This window comes from Lepidochelys kempii, chromosome 6 (genome assembly GCF_965140285.1).
Source record: "Lepidochelys kempii isolate rLepKem1 chromosome 6, rLepKem1.hap1, whole genome shotgun sequence".
Taxonomy (NCBI): Eukaryota; Metazoa; Chordata; order Testudines; family Cheloniidae; genus Lepidochelys; species Lepidochelys kempii.
The window spans coordinates 74,743,100-74,758,014 of NC_136385.1; the positions used below are offsets into that span (position 1 = coordinate 74,743,100).

Genomic DNA, 14,915 nt, shown 5'->3' on the forward strand with positions numbered 1-14,915 from the left:
CAGGATAGGTTGTAAATCCTTAATAATGCATTGGAGGGGTTTTAGTTGGGGGCTGAAGGTGACGGCTAGTGGCGTTCTGTTATTTTCTTTGTTAGGCCTGTCCTGTAGTAGGTGACTTCCGGGAACTCTTCTGGCTCTATCAATCTGTTTCTTCACTTCCGCAGGTGGGTATTATAGTTGTAAGAATGCTTGATAGAGGTCTTGTAGGTGTTTGTCTCTGTCTGAGGGGTTGGAGCAAATGCGGTTGTATCGCAGAACTTGGCTGTAGACGATGGATCGTGTGGTGTGGTCAGGGTGAAAGCTGGATGCATGTAGGTAGGAATAGCAGTCAGTAGGTTTCCGGTATAGGGTGGTGTTTATGTGACCATTGTTTATTAGCACTGTAGTGTCCAGGAAGTGGATCTCTTGTGTGGACTGGACAAGGCTGAGGTTGATGGTGGGATGGAAATTGTTGAAATCATGATGGAATTCCTCAAGGGCTTCTTTTCCATGGGTCCAGATGATGAAGATGTCGTCAATATAGTGCAAGTAGAGTAGGGGCGTTAGGGGACGAGAGCTGAGGAAGCGTTGTTCTAAGTCAGCCATAAAAATGTTAACATACTGTGGGGTCATGCGGGTACCCATAGCAGTGCCGCTGATTTGAAGGTATACATTGTCCCCAAATGTAAAATAGTTATGGGTAAGGACAAAGTCACAAAGTTCAGCCACCAGGTTTGCCGTGACGTTATTGGGGATAGTGTTCTTGACGGCTTGTAGTCCATCTTTGTGTGGAATGTTGGTGTAGAGGGCTTCTACATCCATAGTGGCCAGGATGATGTTATCAGGAAGATCACCGATGGATTGTAGTTTCCTCAGGAAGTCAGTGATGTCTCGAAGGTAGCTGGGAGTGCTGATAGCGTAGGGCCTGAGGAGGGAGTCTACATAACCAGACAATCCTGCTGTCAGGGTGCCAATGCCTGAGATGATGGGGTGCCCAGGATTTCCAGGTTTATGGATCTTGGGTAGTAGATAGAATATCCCAGGTCGGGGTTCCAGGTGTAGAGGTGTAGAGAGGCCCTACCACTGCTCCTCAGATGGAGTGGAGGGGAGCATTTGTCACATAGATCTTCGCCTGCTATAGTGAAACCACACTTCTAGTCTGTGAGCAAATCTACACTTAAAGTGTGCCACCAGTGGTAGCCATAGTGGGAGTCCTAATATGGACATGCATTGGCCTTTTAACCCTATGTCATCTAACTTCTCAGAGTAACTTTAGACAACAGGGGTAAAAGTGCCATCTTATCTGTGCTAACACTCACACTGCTGGGACCATAGCTGGAGATGCACGTATAGATTTCCTGAAAAGGAAACCCTTTTAATGAAGATACGAATAAATAAATCACTTTACAAAAAGTGACAGGGTGTTGCTTCTATTTTCTTTTTCTTTCTAGTGATGCCTGTATTTATTTTAATAAGTTGTCTAGTTTTTGGAGTCCTACTCTTGTGTTTTTTCTTTCCATAGTGTGATTAGTAAGGAAATAACAGGCAAATAAAGAATAGCAGAATATGCTGTGTACATATAATTGGGAACTGGTGATATAACAACTGACAGTACATTTTGCGATCAAGAGGAAGTAAATATGTGAAACTTTTATACCTGTAAAAGCAGATAGGCGTTCCTGGAGGCAGGAGCGTGACAGACAGACTTTCTGAACACCTACACCTTCGGCAAACAGGGATTTTATAGAACAGCAAGCTCCACTGCACGGTGTTTACTCCAACTATTTTTAGTATTCTAAGGGACATTTTTTTTTACCTGCTCAGGCATTCGAAGAAAATGAGCACTGATCTCTTGTATCTGAGTAAGACTTACTTCATTCCTCTGTATACATGACAGAAACAGATTCAAGTTACCAAGCATATCGTACTCACGTGTAAGCCAAAAAAGTGTAGGTTTGAGGTTGTGATGAGTATGTTTCAAGATCAGTTTTATAGGCAAGTCAGTGTGGCCCAGGGATATGATGAATGCAGTCAGTAGTACACTAAATTACAGCCCACTGCCTTCCTCATTTTTAAGTAAGAGGTGGATCCCTGTGAAAAGCTGTTAGGATCAAGATGGAGCTTTGAATGCTGGGACTTGGGTTGTTATTTCTATTTGGAAGGCACTAAGAGTATGTCTACACTACAAAATTAGGTCGAATTTATAGAAGTCGGTTTTTTAGAAATCATTTTTTCTAGTCAATTGTGTGTCCCCCCACACTAAATGCTCTAAGTGCATTAAGTGCATTAACTCGGCGGAGTGCTTCCACAGTACCGGAGCGTTGTACTGTGGGTAGCTATCCCACAGTTCCCGCAGTCTCTGCTGCCCATTGGAATTCTGGGTTGAGATCCCAATGCCTAATGGGGCAAAAACATTGTCGCGGGTGGTTCTGGGTACATGTCGTCAGACCCTTCCTTCCTCCCTCCGTGAAAGCAACGGCAGACAATCATTTCGCGCCTTTTTTCCTGAGTTACCTGTGCAGACGCCATACCACGGCAAGCATGGAGCCTGCTCAGCTCACTGTCACTGTATGTCTCCTGGATACTGGCAGATGTGGTACTGCGTTGCTACATAGCAGCAACACATTGCCTTGTGGCCGCGGATGGTGCAATAGGCCTGATAACCATCGTCATCATGTCCGAGGTGCTCTTGGCTGCCTTGGTAAGGTTGATCAGGAGCGCCTGGGCAGACATGGGCTCAGGGACTAAAATAGGAGTGACTTGACCAGGTCATTCTCTTTAGTCCTGCCGGCAGTCCTGTTGTACTGTCTTCTGGCGAGCAGGCAGGAGATGAGGATGGCTAGCAGTCCTACTGCACTGTCTGCTGCCAGCCAAAGATGTAAAAGATAGATGGAGTGGATCAAAACAAAAAATACACCAGATTTGTTTTGTATTCATTTGCTCCCTCCTCCCTTCATGAAATCAATGGCCGACAATTGTTTCGGTGAGGTCTGTCAGGGGCACCTTGAAAAGTTTAATGGAGATTCAGTCCTGCCTGAAATACTGGGGGGAGGGATAGCTCATTGTGTTGAGCATTGGCCTGCTAAACCCAGGGTTTTGAGTTCAATCCTTGAGGGGGCCATTCTGTGTAACAGTTGTTTTTGTTTCTCCTTGATGTAAAGCCACCCCCTTTGTTGATTTTAATTTCCTGTAAGCCAACCCTGTAAGCCATGTCATCAGTTGCCCCTCCCTGCATCAGAGTAATGGCAGACAATCGTTCCGTGCCTTTTTTCGGTGCAGACGCCATACCACGGCAAGCATGGAGCCTGCTCAGATCACTTTGGCAATTAGGAGCACATTAAACAGCACGCGCATTATCCAGCAGTATATGCAGCACCAGAACCTGGCAAAGTGAAACCGGACGAGTAGGCGACGTCAGCATGGTGATGAGAGTGATGAGGACATGGGACACAGACTTCTCTCAAAGCACGGGCCCTGGCAATGCGGGCATCATGGTGCTACTGGGGCAGGTTCATGCGGTGGAAGGCCAATTCTGGGCCCGGGAAACAAGCAGAGACTGGTGGGACTGCATAGATTTGCCGGTCTGGGACGAATTCCAGTGGCTGTGAAACTTTCGCCTGCGTAAGAGCACTTTCATGGAACTTTGTGACTTGCTTTCCCCTGCCCTGAGGCACAAGAATACCAAGATGAGAGCAGCCCTCACAGTTGAGAAGCAAGTGGCAATAGCCCTGTGGAAGCTTGCAACGCCAGACAGCTACCGGTCAGTTGGGAATCAATTTGGAGTGGGCAAATCTACTGTTGGGGCTGCTGTGATGCAGGTAGCCCACGCAATCAAAGATCTGCTGATATCAAGGGTAGTGACCCTGGGAAATATGCAGGTCATAGTGGATGGCTTTGCTGCAATGGGATTCCCTAACTGTGGTGGGACCATAGACGGAACCCATATCCCTATCTTGGCACTGGAGCACCAATCCGGTGAGTACATAAACCGCAAGGGATACTTTTCAATGGTGCTACAAGCACTGGTGATCACAAGGGACGTTTCACCAACATCAACGTGGGATGGCCGGGAAAGGTACATGATGCTCGCATCTTCAGGAACTCTGGTCTGTTTCAAAAGCTGCAGGAAGGGACTGTATTCCCAGACCAGAAAATAACTGTTGGGGATGTTGAAATGCCTATAGTTATCCTTGGAGACCCAGCTTACCCCTTAATGCCATGGCTCATGAAGCCATACACAGGCAACCTGGACAGTAGTCAGGAGCTGTTCAACTACAGGCTGAGCAAGTGCAGAACGGTGGTAGCATGTGCATTTGGATGTTTAAAAGCACGCTGGTGCAGTTTACTGACTCGGTTAGACCACAGCGAAACCAATCTTGCCACTGTTATTACTGCTTGCTGTGCGCTCCACAATATCTATGAGAGTAAGGGGGAGACATTTATGGCAGGGTGGGAGGTTGAGGCAAATCGCCTGGCCGCTGGTTACATGCAGCCAGACACCAGGGCGGTTAGAAGAGCACAGGAGGGTACGGAAGCTTTGAAAACCAGTTTCAGGACTAGCCAGGCTACAGTGTGAAAGTTCTGTTTGTTTCTCCTTGATGAAACCACCCACCCCCTTTGGTTCACTCTACTTCCCTGTAAGCTAACCACCGTCCCCTCCTCCCTTCGATCACCACTTGCAGAAGCAATAAAGTCATTGTTGCTTCACATTCATGCATTCTTTATTAATTCATCACACAAATAGGGGGATAACTGCCAAGGTAGCCCGGGAGGGGTGGTGGAGGAGAGAAGGACAAGGCCACACAGCACTTTAAAAGTTTAAAACTTTAAAACTTATTGAATGCCAGCCTACTGTTGCTTGGGCAATCCTCTGGGATGGAGCGGCTGGGTGGCCGGAGGCCCCCCAACCGTGTTCTTGGGCGTCTGGTTGAGAAGGCTATGGAACTTGGGGCGGTCTGTGCTCCTGCTGCCTTTCCTGCAGCTCAACCTTACGCTGGAGCATATTAGTTTGATCCTCCAGCTGCCTCAGCATTGAATCCTGCCTCCTCTCGTCACGCTGCCGCCACTTTTCAGCTTCAGCCCTCTCTTCAGCTCGCCACCTCTCCTCCCGGTCATTTTGTGCTTTCCTGCACGCTGACATTGTCTGCCTCCATGCATTCTTCTGTGTTCTGTCAGCGTGGGAGGACAGCATGAGCTCAGAGAACATTTCATCACGAGAGCCTTTTTTTCGCTTTCTAATCTTCGCTAGCCTCTGGGAAGGAGAAGATCCTGTGATCCTTGAAACACATGCAGCTGGTGGAGAAAAAAAAGGGACAGTGAGCAGTCAGCAGAGGTATATAAAAAGACACATTTTATAGAACAATGGGTACACTCTCACGGTAAACCTTGCTGTTAACATTACATACATAGCACATGTGCTTTCGTTACAAGGTCACATTTTGCCTCCCCACATCGCGTGGCTAACCCCTCCCCCCTTCCCGTGGCTAACAGCAGGGAACATTTCTGTTCAGCCACAGGCAAACAGCCCAGCAGGAACAGCCACCTTTGAATGTCCCCTTAAGAAAAGCACCCTATTTCAACCAGGTGACTTTGAATGATATCACTCTCCTGACGATAACACAGAGAGATAAAGAACGGATGTTGTTTGAACGCCAGCAAACATTCGCTGCAATGCTTTGTTCTGCAATGATTCCTGACTACGTGCTACTGGCCTGGCGTGGTAAAGTGTCTTACCATGGTGGACAGAATAAGGCTGCCCTCCCCAGAAACCTTTTGCAAAGGCTTTGGGAGTACATCCAGGAGAGCTTTATGGAGATGTCCCTGGAGGATTTCTGCTCCATCCCCAGACACGTTAACAGACTTTTCCAGTAGCTGTACTGGCCGCGAATGCCAGGGAAAATTAATCATTAAACACGCTTGCTTTTAAACTATGTATACTATTTATAAGGATAGACTCGCCAGAAGTCCCTTCTCTGCCTGGCAGGTCCAGGAGACAGCCTTGGGTGGGTTAAGGGGGTACTGGCTCCAGGTCCAGGGTGAGAAACAGTTCCTGGCTGTCGGGAAAACCAGTGTCTCCTTGCTTGCTGTGAGCTATCTACAACCTCGTCATCATCATCTTCCTCATCCCCAAAACCTGCTTCCGTGTTGCCTCCATTTCCATTGAAGGAATCAAACAACACGGTTGGGGCAGTGATAGCTGAATCCCCTAAAATGGCATGCAGCTCATCATAGAAGCGGCATGTTTTGGGCTCTGACCCGGAGCGGCCGTTTGCTTCTCTGGTTTTCTGGTAGGCTTGCCTCAGCTCCTTAAGTTTCATGCGGCACTGCTTCGGGTCCCTGTTATGGCCTCTGTCCTTCATGCCCTGGGAGATTTTGACAAAGGTTTTGGCATTTCGAAAACTGGAACGGAGTTCTGATAGCATGGATTCCCTTCCCCATACAGCGATCAGATCCCGTACCTCCCGTTCAGTCCATGCTGGAGCTCTTTTGCAATTCTGGGACTCCATCATAGTCTCCTCTGCTGATGAGCTCTGCATGGTCACCTCTGCTGATGAGCTCTGCACTCACCTGCAGCTTGCCACGCTGGCCAAACTGGAAATTGAAATTCAAAAGTTCACGGGCCTTTTCCTGTCTACCTGGCCAGTGCATCTGAGTTGAGAGTGCTGTCCAGAGCGGTCACAATGGAGCACTCTGGGATAGCTCCCGGAGGCCAATACTGTCTAATTGCATCCACAGTACCCCAAATTCGACCTGGCAAGGCCGATTTCAGAGCTAATCCTCTTGTCGGGGGTGGAGTAAGAAAATCAATTTTAAGAGCCCTTTAAGTAAAAAAAAAAAAAAAAAAAAAAAAAAGGACTTTGTTGTGTGGACGGGTGCAGGGTTAAATCGATTTAACACTGCTAAATTCTACCTCAACTCCTAGTGTAGACCAGGGCTGAGATACTAGGGTGATAGAGGCTATACAAACACCTAGATAGATGTGCAAACATCACATCTTTATGCCTGATGGAGGAAATGTTACACGTTTTTATTTAAAGACAGCTGTGTACATGAAAGAATTTAAAAACGCATTCCAGTTGCTTGCTGTATTGGAGAGGGATAGAACACAACTGGCATTTTAAATGCAGGCGCAAGCAACAATCATCAATTTGTATGCAAGTTTTAAATCTCTCAGAGTCATGTGTGAACGATAACTGCAAGCACATGAAAAAGAAACAGTATCTTAAAAATAAGGTGTATGTGAATAGAACAGCCTGATTCTTGGAATGAAAAAATAATATTCAAGTTTATAATGAATTTTGCTCAAAAATACAAAAATGAACATCTTGAAACATATTGGAAAGAATTAGATTCACCTACATCGGTGCACACTGTTCTGGAGCTGTTGTATTTTTTTTCTGTACGGGAGCATTTTCTGTTCCCCGTGGTATGGCACTGTGCAGCATCCCAGGAGGATGATCTGATGGTTTTCACAGAAGAAATTAAAAAACAAAACAGGAAAACAACCCAGCTCTTAATCTAGACTGTTTGGGAAAGCAATCCTGTAACAGCCCATGTGGCATGGAGATAGGGAGTTGTGCATCATCTCAGGTGCACAATGAAATATCACAAAGGTGAAATTCTGGCTACATTTAAGTTAGTGGGAGGTTTTCTGTTGACTTAAATGGTCCAAAATTTTACCCTAGATGTGTAAACATAAGTCTCCATCCTGGTTTTTTTGCCACAAGGTTTTAAAATACTCCTCTACACCCCCTGTTGTTGCGTAAGAAAGAAAGAAGTGTGGCATAGGTCAGGGAGAGTGGGTGGTTCTCTTAACTGCTGGTCCTGAAGCAATAATTCCAGTGTGCAGCAGCTATTATGTTTAACATTAGTTTTGCCTCAGATGTCAAAGATCTGCCTACACATACATATAAACTAAAAAGTGAAAAAACAAGAGTTGAAAAAAAGAGTGAAATCAAAATTAATTGGCCATAAATTTAACAGAAGTGTGGTAATGACATTAATGTAAGCAAGCAAGAATTATTATTATTTATTTGTATTGTGATAGTACCTAGGAGCCCTACTCATTATAAAATTAATTGGTTAGGGAATTTAGAAACTTTGCTTTATATTTTCCATATGCAAAGAGGATGCATACTGTCAGTCTACAAGGCTTTTATTTTGATTAAGGAAAAAAAACAGAAAATAAAAAAAATATAAAAAAAAATTTGTTGTTGTGGTTGTTGCTGAAAATTGAAAATTGTTGGTTTTTAAGAGGAGGTATCAATGTTTTCAATGAAATTGTCCAGGGGGGTGGGGGAACCCATTTTCCAACCAGTTCTATTAGCAACCTCAAAGTTTTTGTTACTGTTGTAAAGATACTTACATCCAATAAATTCCACTCTAGGTGGGACGTGAGAGTTCATGAAAGTAAGAAGTAGGAAAAAGAAGTCAGATTTGAAGTGTGTGGGCTTTGTATTGGGAGTTTTGCTTCAATCCTGATCTAGCTAATGTTAACAAAAGTATAATTTGGTATCCAGCTGAAAACTAGATCCATGAGGGTACATTAGCTAAGGTTTCATGAGTAAATCCACAGCGAATAAAGACTTAATTCTGACTTAGTGGCAAAGGTATTTCTTTTAGATGACCATCTCTGGTTTCTATTGTGATCATCTTGCTGGTTGTTAAAGATATTATTCAGAGTTTTACTTATTATTAGAGTTATTACTAAGAGATGTTGTTACAAAATTATCTGTTTGATTTTAATACCTGGATCAACACTTTGAGTCTAGCAAAGACATTTAAGAATGGTGGAGCTTGGTGTGGAAAAAGGTGCGCTGACAACTGAGTTTAATATGTTTCTACCTGTTTCACCACTTTGAATCAGAATGCAACTTTATTGATAATAATAAAAGTTCTGAGTATGTTGCTACCCGTAGATTCCATGAACACGTAAAAATGTTCGCCGGAGTTTGTCGCCTTAGCAGACTATTTTTCAGCGTGATATATTAGCCCATTTTTGTAGTAACTTTTTTTTCTGACTCTACTTCTCTGGGTATTTTCATTATTGTAACTCTGCTTACATTGGTCTCCCTAAAATTTCAGAACAAAAAAAAGTTGGGGTTACCTAAGGCAACCATTTATTACATACAAATACAACATTATGAATAGACAGTGCATAAAGATATTTATTGTATATTAAAATTTGCAGTAGTACAAGTAGATTAACTTTATTTAAATTAGTTTGGCAGACTCTATACTTAATTTTTTTTCTAAATTTAAAGGATCTATTTTTCAGTGAAGCCTGCAGAGGCCAGTGATTACTCATTGTTGCTGGGAAACATTTCCAAAGGCCTGAATGGGAGTTAGGCATCTACCCGTCGTTGAAAGTCACACAGAATGCCAGCAAGGTTGCCAACTAATGCCAGTTGTAGTGGTTGTTTTATTGTAGACATTTGCCCATTAAGAACTACTATCAAACAAGAATTTATATTTCTCCTTTTTAATTAAAATACAGTTTTGTCCTTTCCTCTAACATATTTGAAATCTTAAACAACAATAGGTGACTCGCTATACCAAGGTTGCCATAAGAGATGCCTGTACATTAGTTTAGTACTGAGGGGACAGTGCCATCTGTTGAATCACCAGCACCGCTTCCCATAGAAGTCTCCCATCCAAGAATTGACTAGCACAATCTGGTGTCATTTATTAAATGTGAGCCCAAGGTGGCCTGGCTTATCATCCAAATACCTAGGAAAATAACCTTTGATAGAAAATGTCTATAGTATTTTCAGCTGTAATGACCTGAAACATGGAGCTATAAACCAGCCAGAATACCGATAGTAGTCTGGGATCTTTCACAAATTCCAACAGCTAATGACAGAGGAATGTGGACAAAAAAGGAACAACTCTGGCTATACAAGTATGGAAAAGACTCAAAACACAGACTGCTGTAATGCTAGTTAAATAACTCAGTCACCTAGAACAGTGTCATCCTCTCCCATGAAAATAAATGGATGATGGGTAAGCAAAACTGATATGGAAAACTGTGCAGTTCCCTGTGTAGGCTTTGATTGTCTCCATACTATCAGACTCCTGTGTGGAGTTTTCAGTGCCTTATTTTCTTTGAGGCGAAGGCTTTGTGGCATATGGTGGGAAATCTGCTGATTTCAAGCTATCGGCATGGAGAGCTTGCCACTGCATGCTGATGCCCAATGTCCTAGTCTCCTCTGGTAGCCTGGCTTGCCTAGGAGCTAGTTAACCATGGCTGCAAGTACAAATAAAGTTAAAGCTTCTCTGAGTAGCATTAGTGCCTGATTGATTTTCCATTGAAAAACCCATTGGTTTTGGAGGTATAATATACCCTTTTGAGTGCTTGCACTCAGCTCTGTCCCCAAGCTATGACCCATCGAACACATGTGGCGGTCCAGTTGCATCATGTATAGGTAAAGGATTCCTCCATCTTAGAGAGAGAGGAACGATGCCTTGTGATCTCTACTCCTCCCACTCATCAGCCAGGTTTGGTCAGGACTTGTGCTATTTTCATTTCCTCTATACCTCCCAATGGAGGAAATCATATGACAACTCATGGTTTATAAAACTGACTCCAAGGCTGTCTCTCTAGACTCAGACTGTCCTACTTCATTAGACCTTATGCCACAGGAATATGAAGAATAGCTCAACACTTCTCTAGCAGTGTCTGAACCATAAAAATGTCCGCTAGTTGCTTTTCTTTCTCAGCGTCTTTATTTGTATTCATTCTAACAGAGAGGTGAACCTTGCAGTGATTTAGTGATTTACTGTGAAGAGCTACTAAAGAAATTCAAAATAGGTAAATAGTTTCAATTTACAAACAAAGCCATCAGCTTCTCCCCTGCTCCAGGTCATCATAATAGTATGTTGTTACTGTCTGAAGTGTCCTCCTTTAATAACTGGAGGATAGGAATAACAAGGAATACTTTGTTGAGCAAGTGATATGATTGACTGAATACCTTCTAGTGCTTTCAGAAGCTTTAAACCCAGCTGATTGAATGCTGCTTGGTGAATATTTTATCATGCCCAAGGCACCTGCCAAAACTAGATGAAGATTCTATTTTTAAACACATCAAATAGTAAATACTTAGCTAAATATTTTGTCAGCTACCAAATAGGAATTTGGGTAATAAGAAATACATCATACAATTGATGTAAAATTGAATAAAGAGTTATATTTATTTACTGTAAACCTATACAGCATATCAATGGTGAATATTTCAGAAGTTATACTGTACACTTTTCTGAAACGATACAGTAAAGATACTGGCTAGTTTCTAAAAAGCTAGTTGGCAGAATGAAGCAAGGACTTACACTCAACTAACGGCATTTCTATCTATTTTTTAACACTAGTTGTGATCTCTGGTTGTGCTTTTCCTATTAGGAAATGTTCTCTTTTCTGTAAAAATCTCTCTCTTGCAATCAGTTTGTGCTCAATCTCGTATCTGACATCTTGGTGTGCAGCAGGAGGGATCCAGCACTACGTGCTACAAAGGCAGATTGCTTCCTTTCCCGTTGTGCTGCTGTGAGATTTTAATGTCATGGGTAAGGAGTCCTTCTCTGTACAATGACAGCTGTGGGCCTTTAACAACTTCTTGTGAAACCAATTACCCATTTGGATCGGTTTTGCCTTCAGCAGGGGCAGTGATATTTCTCTGGCCTTCTGTTTTTAGCATATAAATCTTTCTGTGTGTTAGGTGATAAGCTTTGTGGGTGATATTTCAGAGCCACTTTTGAAAAGGTTGGCAAATGCAGCTCTCTAGTTGTAGTGGGTATATGTCTAGTCACTGGGTATATGTGTTCTGTTACTGGTTTTGTTTAAAATTAGGGGAAACATGATGGAATTTTAGGGTCTACAATCATCCTGAAAAATGGCATGCTGCTGCTGTCCCTTCTTCTGACACCAGTGTCCTTTTCTGACACCAGTATAATGCCTCTGTTGAGCAGTAACAAATATCTGGAGCCTTGCAGGTCAGCTTCCCAGTGGAGGAGATATCAGTGACATAGAATTTTGAGTATATGCTAAGTGTAACTTGTTTTATTTATATCCATACACCAATTCTAGAACAAAGGTGGTCAGACAGCATGCACGGCAGTCAGTCCCTTTTTCCAGGAATCTCAGCCCTGCAGCAACACAAGTTACTGCCCCAAGAATTTATTTTAATCAAAGCCAAAGGCAGATAGCAAACTTTTCTGCTGCTCACAGAACTCCCTCTCTTCAGAAGCTACCTCCTACAGAGAACCCTGCCTAAGAAATACTAACAACAGCACAGCATGTCTTCCCAAGACTGAACATTATGTTACACACTACAGAAAAAGAACTTGAAAGACTATGTATAAAAGCACCACTTGGTGACACCTGCCATAACATTATCTATTACTAGTTACTGTCGAGGTTATTCAGGAAGAACTGAGTCTTTGATGTCAGACTTTTTGTGTCAGGAGTAGAGTATGATCAGTGATAAATACTATCTGAACTAATGTTGATTTCTGCCTTTCCTTTTTCTGTTCCTCCCCACACCCTCATCCCACATTTCTCTTCAAACTGTAGAGTATATATATATTGAATATTGGAAAAACTTGGTTGATTTCATCTTGTGTGTTTCTCTTTTTTTCCCTTGGTATAATTAGACATTATTGTCTGTATGGAATCCCATAAATTGAAAAGTAAATGAAGATAAATCTCATTCTTTTGTTGCCTAATACAGGCCTCAATGCACTACTGTAAACTTGTACCAAGGTCTTCAGAGGTAGTAAAAAAGCAGCCTGCTGACCCATTTTCACACCCAGACAAGTAATGTAAAATCAGCTTTACCTGGAATCTTTCTTTTCTTACTCTGTATATCCATCTTTTAAAATACTGTGCGCCAATTTTTTGAAATGTGGGTACCTTAATAGATTTCCATATTTGGATACTCAAAACAAACTGCCCATTTGAAACACTTTTGTGTCAATTTAAGCATCTAAATGCATGGTTTGGTCATCCTATTTAACCACTTACGTTTGGAAATTGAACTCTTTGTGTCCAATTGTGCATACACATAAATACGTGCTCTTGCTCTGCCTATATAATACAAATATTAGGCGGAACCAAAGATATATAGCTAATTCTAAACAAGTGCTTTTATTTGCAGTACTTTGAAACATTCAAATTAGTCAGAAGTATAGATTTGTATTTTGTCTTTTTCTTCCCCCTTTTCCCAGGAAACGTCATGGTGCTGTGGTCGACCTGCAGAACATCAGTATTTAAATCAGTAACAAACCGCTTCATTAAGAACTTGGCCTGCTCTGGGATCTGTGCCAGTCTAGTCTGTGTGCCTTTTGATATTGTCCTTAGTGCTAGTCCACACTGCTGTTGGTGGATCTACACCATGCTCTTCTGTAAAATTGTCAAGTTCTTGCATAAAGTCTTCTGCTCAGTGACCATCCTTAGTTTTCCTGCCATTGCTTTGGACAGGTAAGAAATTAAATTTACTAGCAAAGTGTCCTTGATTTTCTTTATTTCCTTCCCTGCTTAATTACAGACACCTGAATGTTAAATATTGTTTAATGGTGCCTTGTGCCAATATATCAACTGCCTCCACCCCAGCTTTGTGTTCACAAAGTTCAATTTCCTTCCACACAAGTATGGATATAAAGATTAATCTCTGTTGTGTAGAACAGTTTCATTTCAGTTTATCCTGATATCTATGTACTTCACAAAGGGGTTTTGATATGCAGATGTATCTTCAAAGATGCTTCTATCCTCTTATTCCTCCTGTCATTAATCCTTCTTAGTAACAAGTCTTTGGGATGAACAAACTTCTCGGATACTTGTCCATTAACTCACTCATTATGTGATTAATACTTTCTGATCCCACCTATCTTGAGGCAGATCTCTATTAACATGGAAAAGTACAGTTTCACATGAGTGGTTCTGTGAGCAAAATACAAATTTTTGGGTCCAGACTAATGCAAAATTATTATTTGTATTACCATAGTACATAGTAGCCCCAGTCATGGACCAGGACCCATTGTATGAGGCGCTGTACAAACATAAAACAAAAAGATGGTCCCTGCCTCAAAGAGCATACACTCTAAATAGACCAGACAGACCTAGGGTGGGGAACAGGGTACAACGCACAAGCAGAGTGAATGGTGTGATGGCAGCAAATATCATGTTATTTCCACAATTTTCTCACTCTCCTTAGGTAGGTATAGATGGGAGAGGATAAAGTAAATGGAAAGAAAAGGGAAGGGAGGGGGGCACTGAAGGCGAGAGGGTAAGGGGGACAGGGCAGGTAAGAAGGGCAGGTCTGGAGTAAAGCTGAGGTGAAGAGACTGTGAGGGAGGGTGAGGTTGGTGCAAACAGCCAATCAGCACAAGGCAGAGAAAGTACAGTCAACACAAGAGAAAGTTCTCCAAAGCATCAACAGTTCTTGCTTTGGCTGCTTCTTCTCCTACCGGCTGGAGACTCTGACTGGCTCCTCTTGGCAGCTTTCTGCCAGGCCACACAGTAGGCGGGGGGGAGGGGGGCAGCCTGTGGGTCCTAGTGTCCCCCGAGTGAGCAGCTGTCTCCCTGTACAGACCCGGGTCCAACATGGTGTTGGACCAAAACAGAAATATGCAGCGTGTAAGATTAATATTGGGCAGGTTGGTCACATGACATAAGATAAATGGATGTTGCAGCTGCCAGAGTAAAGTAGACTGTCTTGTAAAAATAAGTGTGATACAAGTTAATTGCATAATTAATGCCAACTAAATTGACCTGACATCAAAGTTCTATGTTACTTGCAAGTAATGATCCCTACATTGTATATTGTACGAATGCTGTTTGTGCTAATCTGATAATGGTGTAGTTAACTTGAGTCAGTTCTGTAAGGAACCAAATCATCGATTGACTTCAGCAGGGTTAAACAAGGTATGAATTTCATCCAATACCATTC

At 42.7% G+C, this 14,915-nt stretch overlaps 1 protein-coding gene across 1 annotated transcript in view; it reads left to right on the forward strand.

Moving 5' to 3' along the window:
• GPR176 (G protein-coupled receptor 176) overlaps positions 1 to 14,915 on the forward strand; it is an 86,492-nt gene that overhangs the window by 60,400 nt on the left and 11,177 nt on the right. The window contains exon 2 of the mRNA XM_073348814.2: positions 13,195 to 13,447. Within this exon, the coding sequence (XP_073204915.1) occupies positions 13,195 to 13,447 (253 nt within the window). The remainder of the gene's footprint in view (positions 1 to 13,194; positions 13,448 to 14,915) is intronic.